Raw genomic sequence first — 20,433 nt, 5'->3', positions numbered from 1 at the left:
TATTTCATGGGCAGGTGTGGGCAAGTCCGTTATGTCATTATAAATTAAGCAGATAAAAGGCCTGGAGTTGATTTGAGGTGTGGTGCTTGCATGTGGAAGTTTTTGCTGTGAACAGACAACATGTGGTCAAAGGAGCTCTCCATGCAGGTGAAAGAAGCCATCCTTAAGCTGCAAAAACAGTAAAAACCCATCCGAGAAATTGCTACAATATTACAAGTAGCAAAATCTACAGTTTGGTACATCCTGAGAAAGAACGCAAACACGGGTGAACTCAGCAATGCAAAAAGACCTGGACGTCCACAGGAGATAACAGTGGTGGATGATCGCAGAATCATTTCCATGGTGAAGAGAAACCCCTTCACAACATAGTATCGATATCCAAGTCTACCATAAAGAGAAGACTGCATGAAAGTAAATACAGAGGGTGCACTGAAAGGCTAGATTGGACTTTGCTAAAGAACATCTAAAAAAGCCAGCACAGTTCTGGAAAAACATTCTTTGGACAGATGAAACCAAGATCAACCTCTACCAGAATGATGGCAAGAAAAAAGTATGGAGAAGGCGTGGAACAGCACATCATCCAAAGCATACCACATCATCTGTAAAACACGGTGGAGGCAGTGTGATGGCTTGGGCGTGCATGGCTGCCAGTGGCATTGGGACACTAGTGTGTATTGATGATGTGACACAGGACAGAAGCAGCCGAATGAATTCTGAGGTGTTCAGAGACATACTGTCTGCTCAAATCCAGCTAAATGCAGTCAAATTGATTAGGCGATATTTCATGATACAGATGGACAATGACCCAAAACACATAGCCAAAGCAACTCGGGAGTTTATTAAAGCAAAGAAGTGGAAAATTCTTGAATGGCCAAGTCAGTCACCTGATCTTAACCCAATTGAGCATGCATTTCACTTGTTGAAGACTAAACTTCGGACAGAAAGGCCCACAAACAAACAGCAACTGAAAGCCATTGCAGTAAAGGCCTGGCAGAGCATTAAAAAGGAGGAAACCCAGCATCTGGTGATGTCCATGAGTTCAAGACTTCAGGCTCTCCTTGCCAGCAAAGGGTTTTCAACCAAGTATTAGAAATGAACATTTTATTTCCAGTTATTTAATTTGTCCCATTACTTTTGAGCCCCTGAAATGAAGGGATTGTGTTTTTTATATATATATAAAAAATGCTTTAGTTGCCTCACCTTTTTATGCAATCGTTTTGTTCAACCCACTGAATTAAAGCTGAAAGTCTACACTTCAACTGCATCTGAGTTGTTTCATTTAAAATTCATTGTGGTAATGTACAGAACCAAAATTAGAAAAATGTTATCTCTGTCCAAAAATTTATGGACCTAACTGTATGTGAAAATTTGGTGTATTTTAGATACAGTCCTTGAAAAATTATTTTAGACTGCACATTCAAACTGTAGTATGGAGATATAATATTTCCATAGCGGTTCAGAAAAATCATAGCACAACAATTTACATATGGTGGTGCCATTTTAAGGCGGTGTTCTTATACTGTTCATGTTGTAATTTTGTGAGATCCGAAATAATAAATTATTGATGTTTTCTTATGTTGTATATATCCTGGTCAAACTTTCTTAAATTTGATTTTTCACTGTTGCTTTTTGTAACAAAAAGTGAAGGTTTTCTGTAAAACATTTTTGTGAATTTGCCTCACTGCTATTCAAACACCTTATTTTTTTAGAAGTGTTCAAGGTATTGTCACATCTCCTACATAGGCCATTTCTAAATTTAAATAGTAGCTTTTGCCAAAGAAATGAAAAAAAAATTGCATGAGTGAATGTCTAAACTGCAGCATATATACATACACCTTTTGTCAGCCCTGTGCTTCATCTGTTAATAAAAGCGTACATTGGAGTTGAGCTGACACCTCTGTAGAGGTGCTTTCAGACAAAAAGATGGCCAAATGGATATTCATTTTGGCCATGTGCCTGCAAACCGAACCCTGATTGGATGTGGACAAAATAATGCTCCTATAAGGAGGCACTGGATCAGTAACTAGAAGTTACCTTGATTCAGTCGTTGAAGGTTGCACCTTCTTTCAAAGTTAGCTGCATCCATCTCTTTTGGGGACCTGAAAACTGATGAGCTGCTCCGTCTTTGGGGGAACTGAAAGCTGATGAGCCACTCTCTTTGAGGTAAGAAGCCTCTGTGGAGAAAAAAGCCAAGCCAAGCTCTGTGACATGGACTGAGCCCAGTCTGAGAAGCAGTATTACTTCAAGAAGGCATGATCAGCACCTACACTCTTGTACAAGAAAAAGTATTGCTTTTCCGTATGAAGCTGCAGAGTGCACAGCAAAGATTCTAACAGTAAGCTAAGAAAGGCAGCCTCACAACACACTACGAAGTAAGGACTTTTGGTCTCAGGGAGAATTCTGTGTCAATTGAACCTGAAGAAACAAAAGTTAACTGCACAAAGCACTGGACATTCTCCTTAAAGACTTGGTATTGTAAAACTGGTCCAAGATAAATTAGATCTCTAAATAGCCAGCAAAAAGTCAGTCTCTTCTGTGTTACTTGTTTGTATGTCTTGTGTCCTGTCTTCTATGTCAATATATATGGAGTTATCATATCTCTATAATCCTTTGTGTTTTATCAATAAATTGTGTTATTCTTGTTTTATGTAAAGTGTGCTTCAGTTACCTTGGTATGAATCTAACTACTAGAACCTAAGGAAAACAAGGTTGGAGCCTTATCTAATTATTTAATTACTGATTTTGCCAAAGGCAGAACTGCATCAATCAAATCTTTTTTTTTTTCCATACTCCATTTGCTACATTTTATTTGGTGTCCCTGAGAGGGCAAAACAGAAATACCACACCTTTCCCACATTAAACTGTTGTCCCTCTGTGGGCCTGAGTTAAAATTATTTTATGAGGTTTTTGTATTCATCCGACATTCAAAAAAAAAAAAAAAGTCTGTTTGCTTGTCCAGTTGTGTCTCTGTCATATCCCATTTGGTATGAGATTTGTAAAGAAATGCTAATGTTTGTGATACAACGTCTGTTAGTATAAAAAATGCAATCCACGTTATTACTATATGCTTTACAAAATACATTCCAGTTAATGGTGCACTGCAAATGTTAACCGTGAATATGCTGAGTAAAACATTGATTACTTTGATTTCATCCGGTCTTAAATGGGTAGCACAACTAGTTATTACATACAATGAAATTAAGACAGGCTTTCTACATCTATTTTGCAGACACTTCTGTGCCTTCAATTGCTTTGTAGTTTGTGGGTTTAAGTTTCTGCCTTAGAATTCCAGTAGTTTATGCGTAAGGTGTTTATGGGTCTATCACTGCCTTTCCCTATGAAAGCTATCACTATTAATCTGTGAAATCTCATTTCCTGTGTATTTTTATAAGCTGATACAGTTTATACTGTATGTAATAGTGTTTATTACTATTTTATTGTTTGAATTGGTAGATATGGAGAAACCTGAGATGATTTTTAAGAATTACAACAGTACTTGTGAAAGCAACAGTTATGCCTACAATTCTAAAAAATATGAGCTTGAGGACCAAGATGCTGAGGATAATTTTCGAAGAAAATTGAAATTCTATTTTATGAATCCTTGTGATAAATTCAAAGCCCGTGGAAGAAAGCCTTGGAAATTAGGACTACAAATTCTTAAGATTATTATTATAACAGCCCAGGTAGGTATTTTATTAATGCAGCGGTAGTTGTATGTTCTTTTTTTAATCCTAAAATGGGTAACTTGCAGTAGTACACTTGTAACAAATGAAATTACCTTTTTATTTTATGTAAAATATAAATTTAGCTGTTACTACATTTATATTTTATAGAACAGAATCCTATCTTTTGCAGTACATTTTGAAAATAGAAAGTCATATTTTATTAGAGTGGTGAGTTTGCTTTGTGCCTGATGTTCTCCCATAAACCCCTAAATTGGATTGAGCAGATTCATAAATGAAAGGAAGGGCAGTGTTAAATTTTGGCTAGAACAAAATTGGGGGTGAGGTCCTTGGGGAAACCTCTCCATAGTCCTGAATACTACTTGCTTTGGATGTAATGTTTTCCCAATGTAAAGTCTACATGAGAACTGTGCAAAAGAATAAACTTTCAGATTTAATTCTATTAGGAAATGGATATTAGAAAATTTCACTGTATTACTGCTGAAAAATACTTCTAACATTCATGGTTATCGAATTCTTTCAAAGATTTTGAATTGTTCCACGAGCTTCCCACTCGGATCTGTCTGTACAAGTATTTACCCTTTCTCTAGAATGTCCCCTGTGGCCCACAATGTTATTTTACTTTCATATTCTTTCTGATGATCAGAGCTTGTGGATTAAAGAGGAATGTGTAAATCTCAAGAGGGCCCATCTGTGGTCTGCTTCAATTGTATGAACTGGAGAGGGAAGTCTTGGTTATGAAAATTATATTTACAATTTTTTTTTTCTTTTTCTCTACATTTTGTAGCTGGTATCCTTTGGTTTGAGTAATCAGATGGTGGTTGCTTTTAAAGAAGACAACCTGAATGCCTTTAAACATCTTTTCCTCAGAGGCTATACGTATAAACTGGAAGATAACTTTGCAGTATACACTAAAAAAGATTTTTTTGAATCAATCTCTTATGCAGTATATCAGGCAAGTAAATTTCTTAACAACCAGTATTCCATTAAATGTGTTTTGTTTTGTTTGTATGTATAATTGTTTGTTTTTAACTTTATTTTAATCTATTTTATTAGCGTAAAGATTGTCTGATGTGATGCATTGAATATTACGCCTGAATGTCCGGTTTGTAGCTTTTGAAGAGCTAGCTGGAATTAGAATTGTTTTCCTAAGAATTCAATTTGTAGGAATACTAACAGGCACAGTAATCTTGAGGGTGAGCCTGGAAGAAATGGTGCAAAATCTAGTCTATATAGTGTCCTTTAAGGTACTTGTCCTAATTGTGTGTAACATTTTCAGTATGTTTAAGTCTTTGCTGTTGAAACATTGAAATGTATTGCTCAATAATGGCATTCTATTGCAACCTCTAATTGTGTGTGAATAAAGGAAGGAGCTATGGGATGAGACAAGGTTCTAGTGTGAACTTGTTTGTATTACTATGTGCAGTTGTGGTCACCATGCTACAAAATTATATTAGAGAAGCTGTAGAAACGAGAGCAGGTAAATGCATAGTGTGGCTAAATGAGCAGAATAGGCTATGTGGGGGACCTAATGCAACTGTTCTAAATTCTCATAGATATAGATGAAGTTTTTTTGTCGTCTTTTCAAATTATATATTGAATCACATGTTCAAGGTAAAAAGAAAAGTGCATTTGAGACTGAAACAAGGAGGAAATTATTTAAACACGGGAATCTATGACTAAGTACCAAGTCCTATGGTTAAAGTGGTAACCTTCACATCTTATGTGGACAAGATATTGCGACACATATTTAACTTCTATTAGCTAGTCAGTTGAGCTTGATGAACTGGACTGAATGTTCTAGCTCTTACAGTATGTTGAAGGTTACCGTTGAAGAAATGGGTACGCGAAACACTGTGTTCTTTTAGGCAGGATAAAGAAAAAAAGTTTTTTTGGATAAAATTAAAAAGCATCAGGGAAAATTACTCCTTTAATTCCATACTAGTAACATAGAAGTAAGATCAAATATTACCAATGAAATAATGTGTCAAACATATTTTAAATTACAAAACCTGTATTGAAAAGTGATCTTCCCTCAAGATAGAGTAGTAAAGAAACCTGAATGCCTATTTATCAATATTGCAATAATATTGTATCATGCAACTTTAAGGTCCTTTTGTAGTCTAATCCTAATTTAATGCTAGCTTGTAAGCCAATATTGTTGCCAAGATGGGATATTAAATAGAATTTAAAGTATAGACGCAAGGTTCTGTAAATGCATCCTTGGGATATCCCTATTGCGTTTTGCTCGGACACTGAATAGTACATGTCTACTGATACTAATAGAAAATGCTTTAGTCTTTGTTTGAATAAACTCGGTTTTTTGTAATCGAAGTTAAACAAACAGATCTAGCATTTTGCAGTAACAGGAAAATGCTATATGTAAGTTAGCAAATGTGATATACATTTTAATGACCAACCAATTTGTTTCCGAGCACTACGTTTGAATTGTGAATTTAACTTCAGTTAATAGGTCTTGATATGGGCTTAACATAAAACGGGAACTACCCAGCAAATGCATTATTAATGCTACATACTGTATTCCTCTTGCCTATTTTTTACTTCTCTACTCTATTGGCTATGGTAGGAGTATTTTTTTTTTCTTTTTTAATGTATAATTAATTTAATGCTTATCATAGAGTAGTTGGTTGAATTTCTTATTTCAGACTTAAGTAAAGATTTTGGAAAGTTTGAGGAAGGAATTTCTTGTATTTTCCATAAACATAATTAACAGTAGTGACTAAAAGTACAATCACTAGCAATTCTTTTTATATAAAAAAGGAAGTATATGGGTACTGTCATGGTACAAATATCCTTATTTTCTTAAATGTTACTGATACTAAATTCAGAGCAATTGAGATGCATATTACAATCCAAACTTTTTAAAAAATGTTTCTATACAGACACAAGTGTGCAGAAAGCACATTTTTAATATGAACACTGGTCACCACATGTTATGATGAAGCCGAGTCTGTTGACCAATGTGTCCAGTATTGCACAAACCAAAATGTGGGTGACCCCATCTGCACTTAGGCCACAATATATCATGTCAGACTAGAAGGCATTCCAGGAATGCATTATAGTTGTGCAAGTATCCTGGTGGCAAGATTATGGCCCAAATTGGCGGTGGTTAATGGAGCGGCTTACTGGATTGCTGACAGGAGGTAGTCTTTCTGTTAGGGGAAATTAACAGGAGTTGGAGTGAACAATAGTTAGGGCATTCCTACTTAATGACTTCCGTCTTGATGTATACCATTTATTTGAGTGGGTTTTTTTCTCTTACTATTGATAGATGCCTGAAAATTGATGTTGACATCATAATTCTTTTTTTTAGGTAGGGGACTTAATTGATGTTTTATTTCTGCAGTACTTGCACCTCCCAAATGTATCTGTTGGAAATCATGCTTATGAATGGAATGGTGAGGAATATCCTGGCTTGATTATCTGCCAGGAGCTGTATATGAATAGTTCAATCTATCCTGGAAATGAGACTTTTGATATTGACACTAAAATTGAAACAGGTAAGGTATTTTACTAAACTTTTTATAAGAATAGGTTGGGTCTTGGAACAGAGGATATTTATTCTGCTAAAGTGGTAATATAGTGAACTTTACTGTTCAACATCTCCTAGGCATGTACTTTAACCATATTTTACAAGTCACTTTAATATAAATAAGAAGGTCCAGGCAGCTGGATTTGCTTGTTACTGTCTGTCAGTAGTAGGTGTGTGTATATATTGTGGAAGCCAGCCTGGACACAGACAGGCGGACACGTTAATGTCACCCAACACACGTTTTATTTACAAGTGCCATTATTTACAAAGGTGCCACAAACCCCAAAAGTCCCCAAAGTCCTAGCCACAACACCGTGCCTTCTCTCCTCCTTCAGGCCACCTCGACTCCTCCAAGACCTTGTCTTTCTCCTCCCGACTCCAGCCATTGTCTGAAGGGAGGTGGCCCCTTTTATATGCACCTGGATGTGCTAGAGGTGTCCTCCAGTGACTTTCCACTGACACGCTCCTGTGTGGCAGGTGCCGGCTCTGTACCCGGAAGCACTCCTGGTATCCCCGATTTTCTCTCTCTCTCTCTCTCTCTTCCCCCAACCCCAGCACTGCTGAGGTTCAGGGCTCTCTAGGCACAGGGATGCCCCCTGGCAGTGACCACGGGCCCCTACAGGGTAGAGCTTCAAAGCTCTGTACCCGTGGCCCCGAAAGGAACCAGGGTGGTTGCTCCCACGTGGTCTGAGGTGGATGTAAGCCCTCTTCCAGTCCTCCTGGGCATCCCTGCTGGGTCGCCACCCCAGTCATCTCCACCTATATTTATTTTTTTTATTCTTCCCACATCCAATCCAGGGTAAATGACTCTCACCTGACCTAGTTTATTTAGCATAAACACATTTGCATTATTTGGACAACTGTTCTGTCTAGGGCTTATTTTCTAGATGTACCCAGTGTTAAAGTGTCTTGGTGCCCAGTGATGGATAAGGTGGCATCATAAAATGATTGAGTTACTAATAATGTTTTTTTGTGTTGTTAGTGTAAGTTTGTTGTAATACTTCGATTACAAAATCGAATTGAAGCTTTTTTTTGCCATATAGCATTGTTGCTAGAAATGCTCTTATATTTTGGCTGTAATATTAAAATACAAGACTAGATCGTAACTTAAACAATGTAGTTAACATCACCTCGGTTGTATTCAACACAGGTAACAATATAATAAGTAACCAGTAAAGTACATACACAGTATGTGGCTTCACTCCTACAGGTCTTTTCAAGTTTACAAATATGATGTTTGTGTTGAGTGTACAGAAGTAATATTACGCCTTGTTCACACGGGCGTTAAAATCGAGCGTTTTTTTGCGTTCGTAGCATCCGGTGAGCGCGGATCAAGCGCCGAGTGTTTTCTACACGTAGGAGTCAATGAGAGTGTTCACACGGGCTTTGGTGACGTGCGTTTGTCCTGCAGCGCGTTCATACGGCATCAAAAAAACGTTGCATGCAGCTTTTTCCTGGCGTTCAAAACCCAACGAACGCAAGGAAATCGCTTTTAGTTCGTTTTCTGCGCTTTTATTGTACGCTTCGGAGGACCATAGATTTATTATCAAATATGATATTACAATTATAATGAAGGCTCGGCACGTGACAGCCGTCAAGACCATTAATACAAATTCTTGTATAATGTTTATTTTGTGGGACATTTATTTTTTGGGGTTTTGTCATGAATATGCAAATAAATATTTATATATAATAAAAATAAATATTGTTTATGATGAAAAATTCGACGAAAGTAATTTTATTATAAAATAAACAATATAAAAGTTTACATGTTGTATATGAAAAAATATTAATATTTTTATGTTTTCATATACAACATATATATTTTCATATTGCTTATTTTATTGTCTCGTAATTTGTAAACCATGAACCTATTAATTTATGTTCTAATATAATATTTGATAACGATTATGTAGGGGGGGCAATCCATGGCGGGGGCATTTCGGTGCATAACACCGGTGTAAGCGCACACTCGACTACTGTTTCCTTACCTCAAAGTGACAAGTAGTCTCTTTCGGGCTAACACCAAGTCGCATATTGGTTGATCGGCGTGCAGTGTGGCATTGCACCAGCTGCAGCAGACAATCAAAAGTGGAAACCGACATCCGACAGTAATTAAAAAACTTGCGCGGAAATTTTCGCATTTCTTCATAAAGCACAAAAAAACTTCCTTTAACCCGACGTTGTGCAGTCAGAGGATGAACCCAGTAGCGACGGCGATTTTTTTCTCTCCCTACGTCGCCGTATTACGAGTATTTTTAAAACAAGAAGATTAATATCTAACATAGCAAAATGGTCCATATTGAAAGGAGGCACCACAAATAAAACGACAAGGGCTTTCATATCCAGTTCCCGACACTGCCTCCACAGGTTAACACACAAACTACAATCTGGGCTGCAGGCTGGCGGTAGACAGAGACAAACGAACGCCGGCGTAGAAGTCAATCGATCGCCACCACAAAATGCAACATAAACGTCTAGGACGTTCAGAGCAAGTTCGTTTGTCCAAAAACTTAACGCCCGTGTGAACAAGGCCTTAAACATGTGCTATGAAGAATGCAGTGATATTTTCATTGTTTCTATAAAATGAAACCAGAATGGACTTTGAGATTTTTTATGTTTAATAGGGTTTAATATTTTTTCCTCATTCTCTGAAGTGTTTTTTTTCCCTCTGATTGTTGGAATTTACAGCCAAAGGTAGAGTAGAATGTAATTTTCTGTAAGATCCACAACCACAGGATATGGACAGTAGAACAAACCCCACATGAAAAGGAGTTTGATTTAACTCATAATTTCACTTGTGACTGCAAAAGTATATCATATTAATTTGATTGCCAAGTAGCAGGAATAAAAGAGGTCTGAAAATGTAGCACTTTCATATGCAAGTTTTCAAAGCAAGAGATGGCATCTAAGCAGAGCTAAGTACTGGATGCCTGAATTGTAGGTGCATTGGTCATAAAAAAAACTGCAAACTGTGTATAAAGAGGAATGTTCAAAAATAATCACAGTATAAGGCAAACATGAGTACAGTGCATTGGCAATGTGAAACCATGAGAGTAACTTTAAGCTCACCAGCAGGGATAGATAGACATTTCACAGGATAGTTGATAAATGCCACAAATGCTCAACCTTGAATCTGTGCTATTTACAATGAGTGGCTGAACTTGTCCCAAAAACAAGCCGTGTTAAATTGAAGACCAGTGAAGGGTTTATCTGAGAGAGAGGGTGTTAAAGGAAAATGGTATTACAACGCTCATCGGTAAGACTTTCAGTAAATCCTTAAGTACTCAATCAATCAAATGTCTTTGGACCCCTAAGAGCTGTTATGGATTTAAAAAGCTGGTATTCTGGCATAGTTTTGACTTTTTTCAGTAAGTAGTGTCGGGGTGAGGCTGATCTGATCAACTTTTATAATTTTGTTTTTTATTTCATGCACTAAATGTTGATCGAGAATTAACCTCCTTGATGAGGACCCTGAACATGACTCTGGCTTGGAATGCTATGTAATTACAGTTAAGCCCGAGTCAAACTCTGGGTGATGTGTTATGATCCATATAATGGGGTTAAACCTGAATAACTCTTGGGACAGTGTTCTGTTGCCATCTTGTGTCTAAAATAAAGCATTGTGCTGCAAAACATGCAAGAATATTTCTCTGCATTTTGCTAAAGTAACTCCTCAATATTAACCCCTTTAATGGGGCACTGAATCGGGGAGAGCGTCTATAGACGTGCTTAATAAAGATTTTTTTTTTTTTATTAAATTTGGTGGTCATAGTGGCAGAGGTACAGACATCCTTTACTTATAAGTAAAGGACTTATAAGTAAACGTATACGTTTCTTGAGATTTGTTTCTTCTGTGTAGCAGTTAAACATATGTTACCCATTATTTGGTAATGAAGTATATAGTAACGCTGGACCAGTTTCTCCAAAGATGTATAAAATCAAGCCATTCTTTGACCACTGCATTTGAAAATTTTCTGGACGTTACATTCCATAGGGAGATCTTTTGATTAATGAAAGTTCACTGCTTATGGAAAGCTCGCTTAGGGTGGAAGGTGTACATTCCGAAAAAAATATCATGTTTTGGGATGGAATCCTATTAGCTTTATGAGGCAAAAAGTGGATATATGTGGAATATGATGATGTACACGGGGAAAAGATACAGAACTTGTAAATGATGTGCGAGTGCTTGATGTGCATAATTTTACAAAACCGTCACGGATTGTGCTAAAAGCTGCTAAATCAGGGTTGTCTGATAGGACTAGACAATTACTACAGTAGTCGCAAGCTGTATGAATTTTTGAATTCGATGGAACCTGACATGGTAGGAAAAATAAGATCAAACAGAAAGGACCTGCAATAATCAGTGATGACAAAAATCGGGATTGAAATCTGGAAAATATGTCGCTGCATTCAGAAATAAGTTGATGGTATTGAAGTGCAAGGATAAGAGAGATGTTTGCATGCTGAGCAGACATCTCATAAGGGATGTGTAGTGTGTTTGTAACACAAGCAGAGGGGGGGGGGGAAAAAAAAACCAAAACCAGGGGAATGACTATTGAAAAAAGGGCCCTGATGTATACAGCACTGCATGAACAAACCACCATGATATGCCTGGTGATTTTGGTTGCCTGAAGGTTCACTTTGGTGCAAGTAGCTGCATGGCCAAAAGGCAAAATGTAGCCAATCAAGTAGAAGGACAAAAAAAGATGTTTGTCCCCTCCTAAGCACTCTTCACAATGCAGCAACTGTTATTTGTGACATGGGAAATGTGGAAATCACTAAACCTTGCACTGTGGTAGCCTACAATAATACAAGTGGTGTGTTGATTGTGCATTTCAGGCAGTGAAATTCTGCCCTGTCATGCTCCAAGCAACAGAAAAAATACTCTAAGAAAAGTGTGCAAAGAAACACAATTGTACTTCTCAATTGCAATACTGAGCTGTACTTTGGTAACTGTTAAAAAACATGGCACACAGAGGACATTCTAAATCTAGATAGATACTTTATTAATCCCCAAGGGGAAATTCATATACTCCATCTGCAGTCACTTCACTGCTTCAAATCTATATACTAAACCTTCTGCTACACATGCTAAATCTGTATCAGTAGACACTATACATAGGTTTCCTGCTGTATTTATGTTGACCTTTTGATATTTACACCGTGACCCTGTAAAGGTTGGATAATGGATGGATGTTTCAGTTGCACATTTTCTTGTTGAAACCTATTCAACATTTTTCAGTTGGTTTTTCCAAGGGTACAATGCTAAGGAGGCTACAAGTAATGTAAATAAAGTATGACAGTGATCACAGTGTAGCATAACCGAAGGATACAAGGTTAAAATGAAGTGTTAAAGATTACATGAAGAAAGAACAGTTTAAAATGCAACACAGAAGTGGTAGATGAGTAGTACTTATATAATACACTACCACGGCTGTTCGTTTCTGTCCAGGATATTAAATCCCCTGTAGCTTGCAAACCATTTGAACTATTGACCTGAAATGTGGTACACATATACTACGTGACATCTACTATCTGCTTTCGGGGTGATGATTGACCTCAAAGGTTATTGCTCTGTTCTTTTATTGTAGAATCAACTTTCAGCAGTGGCCAGCAGGGCGGTCATGTGGCGCATGCCTACGGGGGCCGTTCTCATTCCCTACCACCTTCGCTGTCACTTCCTCTTCATATCTTAAATCATTCTTGAGGCAGATTGAAGACTTAAGTGCCAGCTTAAGTGAAAAATTAAAGAAGATGTACTAAGATGTGCTAATTGCAACACAAACATTGACTTAAATCAGTTTTAACGGGAAGATTTGCTGACGAAAGAAGAGAAGAAGCGGGCCGCTAGGTTTGAGAAAACAAGAGCTGCTCAGAAAGCAACAAGTACATCAACCTCTGAGCAAGTGAATGCTAAATGTACAGAGCAAGAGGATGAAAACTATGAATGCTCAAGTCAAGTGTATTCGTGCAGTGTGCCGTTACTGGTTGGAATATATTAGCGTTGTGGAGCTTTAATGTTCAGAATGATCCTTTTAAAGGTTAATGAGCATTTACATCCTTTAAAATAGGGAGGGCACCATAAACTATCATTTTAAGTAGGTTGATTCTGGAGAACCAATTTTGTTTTTCTGTTTTCTTGTTGAAGATCCCTTTTTAAGTAACAATATGGATCCACTTACGTGAAGTTTTTTAAAATTATGAAAGTTTTAATTTTACTAATTTATCTCAAATGTTCTACTTCCTAAACATGTCTTCATAGCTCAACTTTTTAAGTCGTGGAATCGGAATACAGTCAAGCAGTGATTTATGGCAAACCAAGTCGAGGCCACCTATACATGCAGCCAATGTCTCCTGTAATTTTTTTTTTTTTCTTCTTAAAATGATGAGCAGATGTGAATAATTGAGTTAGAACTTTCCTTTTACAACTGGCTACTTCAGTCCCTTGTAGACTATATGAGCTTTCCCCTGTGAAATACTGATAATTCATTTTGAAGAACCAACAAATGAATGAATGATGATTTTTCCTGGTGATGTAACAAACACCATGAAGCACTGACGCGTGCATGACGAGCAGTTTCCCAGTGGAGTTTCGGGAGTATAACTGTGCGGCACTTCCATACTGCTGTGTGAGAGGGAGAGTAAGTGGCTTGATAATTGTTGAGTGGCAGTTCAAAAGTGTTGCACAGCATCCTGAAAAAATTCCACTGCGACTTGAATATCTGTTTATTTGTGCTACCCCACACCGGCAGTTAAAGTATGCACATCAGTGACCCACACCAGGCCCAGAGAGCCTTAATTGCTATGACCTGTACACTTTTTGACTTGCATATGACCAATTTGGCATGCAGCTGAATGGAGCCATAATTAGGCATATGACAACAGTCCTTCTCTGCACTTTCTCTAGCATTGCTATGTCTTTCTTTTTGTAATATGGAGACCTAAACATGCACGGCACTTCAGATGAGTCCTCATTGGTGTTTTTATATAAACATAATTTCCCTTGACTTACACTCTACACAAACATAATGTAATCTACTGTTTGCTTCCATAATGGCTGTAGTAAATTCATCACTCTCTAGAAATTTTATATTTTCAAGTTTTAACTTCACGTATTCAAATCTAAAATTTTGACTTCCAATGTGTAATTCCATCCATCTATCCATTTTCTAACCCGCTAAATCCAAACACAGGGTCACGCTTAGATCAAAATTCATAGGTCATCCAATCTGCCCAAGCCTATATTCTGTTTATGTCCCTCTGTAATAACTCCCGTATATTTCATCAAGTTTGGTGTCCTCTGAAAACTTAGCCTTCAAAAAGCCAATAATAACAAGAGCAGTGACCCCAGTACTTATCTGTTGGGGAAAACTCTTTTTAACATCACCTAATTCTGAAAAAGATGCTGACACCAAAACGAGTCTGAAAGCCAATTTGCACCAATCTACAAACTGTGGCTTAATTTCAATATTCTACTAGTCTAATCACTAATGTCTCAAACTTTCAGATAAATCCAGATAAATGTATAATGCTCCTCTCTGGTCATGTGCTGAAATATAGTGAGGAAATAACAAAAGTTATTAATGAGAAATAATCTCCCCTATTTGAACCCATGTTGTTTACCAATATGCCTGATGTTGCCATGTCATAGCCAGTCTTTGTTTAATAATTGTTTCCATCATTTTACCCATGATGCATGTTAAGCTTACTTACAGTTACTTGAATCCGCCTGATTAATTTTTTTTTTTTTTTTACACAGTATGTAATGATATATTTGCTAGCTTGCAGTTCTTGGTGATTTGCCCCCTTTATGGAGATTCTCTTTCAAAAACTAGTAGTCAGTGGTTTTTACTGTATATGTACTGTACTCACTAACCTCCTTAAGCACTTGAAGTTAAATTTTGTCTGGTCCTGGCAGTTTGCTCTGTTTCAGCCTATTTAATCTAAGTAGCACATTTTCTTCTACAATTTCAAAATTACGAAGCACCTCCTTACTTTTAATTTTCCACTGTTGGAAAGTTTTGAACCTAACACATAGAAAGTTAAAATGTGAGTTTTAGAGCATTTACTATTTCGCAGTTTGTAACATTTTGTTCATCCCTACTGCTTACTTCTTTCTTCCTTGCCATTCCTTGTCTATTTAATTTTTGAAAGTGGTAGTGAAAGAGTTCAGTTAACTTTTTTTTTTTTGCAGTCCTTTCATGTCTCAATGAAATTTGTCCATTCTTGTTGCTTTTTCCCCTTATTCCAATAGTGTGTGTGTGTGTGTAGTCTAATTTATTTAATATGACCTGTTTAAATTTATAAACCCTTAAGGTATCACAATTTACTTGAATATTTTTATTTATTTTTTTAAGACTGTCTTAATATTAAGCCTGATGTACCAACAGAGAATGAAATGTTAAGAAATGACAAGTTCAATTATAGCGTGGACTTTCAAAGGTAAGTGTAATAGCTGTTTTTAATGTATACAAGATTGATAATTTAGTAGTTTAAAGTTTTTTTTTTTCTTTTCCTTCCTCAGACTATTGTCTGTAAATATTTATTTTACCCTAAAGGCGGTGAATTTGCAAGCTATCCGAAACAATGAACTTCCAGATTGTTATGATTTTAACATTACAGTAAGTTTGTTTTAAGGAATTTTTCTTTTTATGTATAATTTTTAATGTGCTCTAGCAATGCCTAATATGATTGCCTGGGCTAATTACAAAAGACTCCCATTAAAATACTAGATCAAAATAAATGTAAATTTTTTTTTTTAAATTCTTTATCTGACTTTTTTTCCCTTCATTTAATGCCCTGTGGAAATTTTACAAGTGCCAGTTTAGATTAAGAAGGAAGAGTTTTTTTCCCCAATTTATTAACAATATTTCTGTAGAGCAGAGAATCTTTAATCAACCAAAATTTTGCATTTCTAGTGCTATTGTTCCTGTGCTACTTCTCTGTTAAATAATTATTGGAGTACAAAATGATGACTTAATGCTAAAATATGTGTGATGTATTGCCAATCCATGTTAAGCAGTTTGTGAAGCTTTTTTGGAATTGAGATTTTGTGGCTCTTAATTTACTATACATGGGTTGTATTGCTTTAATTTTACGTTGCTGTGTGTTTGCTCCTGTTACATCTAAAATATTTGTCTGTTAGTTGGGCCTATTCTCTGAATTCTAGCTGGGCCTTTTCCTTGAATTCTACATGGTATGCAGCAAGAGTCCAAGATAAGGCTATCGGCATGACCATTAGCCTTCTTGAAATACACCAAACATGTATATGTAGAGTTGCCAACTCCCATGACCACTTAAATATCCATACAAGGACCAAATGTTGGTCTACTATTCTACTGCCTGAATAAAATTTACTATGCTACTTGTAGATTTTGAATGTCAGTAATAGGGTCCATTTTAATGGGTATTTGGGGCTTGCACCATAATATTAATTCACTCATTCATTAATTATTCACCACTTGCCTGAAGTCACACGTCCAAACCCAAACTACACTTGCTAACTCATACTATGGGATCCCAGTATGTTTCTAGGCCACCTGGGACATTTAATCCTTCCTGAGCCCTGGGTCTTCCCTAATGTCTCTTGCCAACTCGCTGTGCCCAGGGAAGCATCCAATAGGCACCTGTGTCAGATGCCTGAACTCTCAATTGGCTCCTCTCGATGCAGAGGGTCAGCGGCTGCACTTGGAGTCTTTCTCAGATGTCTGTGCTGCAGAACCCACTCACCCTGCACTGGAATCCCCTACTACCCCAGCACTCCCCACAAAATCCCTCAAGGAACACTGTCACACGCCTTCTCTAAGTCCACAAAATGCATGTCGTCTGATTGGGAGTACTCCCGTTCTCCTAACCAGGTTACTCATGTGGGTAAAGAGCTGATCCTGCTTACCATGGCCTGGACAGAATCCACATTGCTCCTCCTGGATCTGAGAATCCATGACTGTATGGAATTTCCTTTCTAGAACCCTGGCATAAGCTTTTCAAATGAGGCTGAGAGGTGTGATCCCCCAAAAGTTGAATCGCACCCTACTTGTCCCCATTTTTAAAAATGGAGACCACCACCCCAGTATGCCACACCAGAGGTTCAGCTCCCGATGACCACACAACATTGAAAAGTGATTTCATCCACCCCTGGGGCCTTGCCAATGTGGAGTTGTTTAACTGCTGTACCTCGGGGAAATTGCCATTGATCTCCCATCAGCTTCTGGCTCTACCTCCACAGAGGGTGTGTCCATCGTGTTCAGGAGCTCCTCAAACTGTTCCTTCCACTGCCAGATAACATCCTCAATCAGAGTTGGCACTACTTCACCCTTTCTGAGAACAGCCTGGGTAAATCCCTGTCTTCCATTTATGAGACCCCTTATGGTTTGCCAGAGACTTTGACCCGATCGATAGTCACTTTCCATGGTTTCTCTGAACTCCTCGCACCTGGGTTTTTGCTTCCCTAACACAAGGCTGCAGCCCCTGTGGCCTGTTGGTATCTCTCTGCTGCTTCAGGAGTCTCCTGTGCTAACCCTACATTGCAAGTTTCCTTTTTCAACCTGATGGCATCCATCACCTCTGGTGTCCAACACTGGGTCCCATGGGTTGCTACCTTGAGAGGCATCTATGGTCTTCAGGCCACAGCTCTTTGCAGCCATGTCCACAATGGAGGCTTTGAACAAGGCCCATTCTCCTTCTATGTCCCAAGTCTCCCCGCAATGTGGGAAAAGCTGTTTTCCAAGATTGGAGGTGAAAAAGTCTTCTGAACAGAGGCTTCCTCAGTCCACCTTCACTACTTGCTTTGGCTTTCCAGGTCTGTCCAGGTGCTTTCTCCACCATCTGGCCCAACTTACCACCAGGTTGTGATCAGTAGACAACAGAACGCTCCTAATTTTTAAAAACTTTTTTTTTTTGCTGTTTGACACATTCACACAATTTTACATAAGCTTAAGTAAGCCTTTGTCTTATTGCCAAATTTTCTAATATGCAAATTTTAACAGGCAAAATTATTTGGTAAATGATGACTCAGCCACTTTATTCTACATCTACATTTAAACAGGTAATGTATGCAGAGCAGATTTCCACTGCTTTGTAAAGAAGGCACTCCATCACTTCTCTCATCTCTCTTTCCCCTGTGATGCAGCCACATGTAATTACAACAATAGAAGTGCTTATTGATGTAGCAGCTTGTACATTTTTGGGCCTTATAAACTATGGACTAGATAACACAAGTTTAAACATTAGAATGGCTGCATACGATACTGTATGTGTGTCTATTATAAATTAGCAATGAACCTACATGTGGATTGGCCGCCTGTCTTGAGACCATTTTTTTGTTATTCTGTCTTTTAAAAAATGTTTATTTTAAAAATACAGCTTTTTGTTTAAGCTTTACTGTAGTAGTTTAATTCTGGCTGTGTCAACAAACCTTTCCTTAAATCTTTTACTGGGTCAAATAATGTAGTTTACCAAGTAGTTTATATGTAAATGCATTTCCTATAGCAAACTGAAATTTGAAACAAGATTTTTTTTTTTTTTTTAGATCAGATTTATCAATAATGCATACAGTGGAAGAATTCAAGTGATGCTTGACCAGGATGTTGGCATAAATGAATGTAAAGAATTAAAAGTGTCTGGATCCAGTAAGTATTATATGCTTTAAAGTTGCTTATAAGGTAGTAGTAATACAAAATGGCCATTGTTAAAACTTTTTTTTTCTGTAGAATTGTTTTTAAATAGCATTTTTAAAATACTATATGTCATTTTTTGCATATCTAAATTATGTTTTCTTTTACCTTTTTAGTACAAAGAAACACCCCATATCTTGTATTATTTGATACTTTCATCATTTTAGCCTGCTTGGGGTCATTGATTCTTTGTGTGCGGTCAGTAATAAATGGCCTCCAGTTGCAATATGTAAGTAGAAATGTTTTTGTTAATATGATGAGTTTTTATTTATTTATATTATTTATTAAAAAAAACAAACAAACAAACATGCATGCAGAGTGGAAAGCTATAGTATTGAGTTGTGATACCACACATGCCTGAAAGAGCTTGGCAATAGTCTTGCAGAAAAAAAGCATGAAAGTTTAGTGCATGGCTGCTACAGCTCTGTGAAGTCACACTGCCTTTCAAAGTATTCTGGGCTTGTGAAAAAATATTGGTCTGGGCCATCAGCAAGAGAAATTTACCGGAAAGTATTAGACTAACAAGGTCACCAACGAATACAGCATATTAACTGTGAAAAACTCACTTCACTGAGCAAGACTAGTAAACCCAAAGATCTGATCACTTTTTTTTTTCCAGTCCCCATCCCCAAATCATTCTTTTCGCAGACAGAGTGAATGTATTGGAGGGTAACTGTTTTCTTGGATTGATCCCAGTGTCATTTATATTTTATATCTTATTCCACCACAGGTAGAAGCTACAAAAAAAGGAGATTCTTAGTTGATGTAAGATTACTTGATTGCTTCACTGACTACACCAAATGTTCAGGGCCATCTGGAAAACCTTGGTCTTCAACTGTCTGACACCTGGAATTTCAGGTGCATCAAAAATTCCAAATACATCTCTCTGTTACAAAATTGAATATTGGGCTGTGGTATAGTATAGCAAGAACACACTCATTCTATGCAATAGCTGCAGAGTGGGCCCAATGAGCACATAAGATACTTAAGTCTTTGCCGTTTGACTGACAGCTCTAATGTACAGTAACAGCCCATGCATATTTCCCTTCCATGAAGCGTTCATGTGCTAACCTACAAATGAGTCTACCACCTTTTTTTTTTATCTATTTATTTTTTTAAAGAAAAAAAAATGTCACGTAAACTGTTGTAAAAGTTAAAGGATCTTTTAGTTCAGGTAAAACCTGCATTGAGCTTCCTACTGCATTTTTAATTAGATTTTGTGAAAATGTTAATCACAGAACAGAGAGAACATGTATAACAGGGTCTATTCTTCTAGAACTGAGGAAGCTGGACAAAAAGTACATTTCATATCTCCAGTTAGCTGTCCTGAAGCTAATATCCAACTGATGCAAATTTAATCTAAACTGGAGGAAATGTCTTTACAGATGATTTTAAACCTGCATTATCCATTTGGAATGAGAATACTGTATTACTACTGTTTATAACAGTGGTTAGAGCAGAGTCTGTGTGTTAATCTGTATGTAAAAAAAAAAAAAAACAAAAACAGTGTTTTACTTCCTTT

The 20,433-nt window shown here is 37.2% G+C and overlaps 1 protein-coding gene across 1 annotated transcript in view; it reads left to right on the top strand.

The window, feature by feature from the left end:
* The window catches only part of LOC120514392, a 92,143-nt gene that overhangs the window by 4,051 nt on the left and 67,659 nt on the right, over positions 1 to 20,433 (top strand). Inside the window, exons 2-8 of the mRNA XM_039734735.1 lie at positions 3,454 to 3,683; positions 4,471 to 4,638; positions 7,051 to 7,204; positions 15,597 to 15,681; positions 15,764 to 15,860; positions 18,767 to 18,866; positions 19,028 to 19,140. Of these exons, the coding sequence (XP_039590669.1) occupies positions 3,454 to 3,683; positions 4,471 to 4,638; positions 7,051 to 7,204; positions 15,597 to 15,681; positions 15,764 to 15,860; positions 18,767 to 18,866; positions 19,028 to 19,140 (947 nt within the window). The remainder of the gene's footprint in view (positions 1 to 3,453; positions 3,684 to 4,470; positions 4,639 to 7,050; positions 7,205 to 15,596; positions 15,682 to 15,763; positions 15,861 to 18,766; positions 18,867 to 19,027; positions 19,141 to 20,433) is intronic.

Source organism: Polypterus senegalus, chromosome 14 (genome assembly GCF_016835505.1).
Source record: "Polypterus senegalus isolate Bchr_013 chromosome 14, ASM1683550v1, whole genome shotgun sequence".
NCBI lineage: Eukaryota > Metazoa > Chordata > Cladistia > Polypteriformes > Polypteridae > Polypterus > Polypterus senegalus.
Note: the sequence above shows the minus strand (reverse complement) of the source record. Positions and strands in the feature narration are given on the sequence as shown.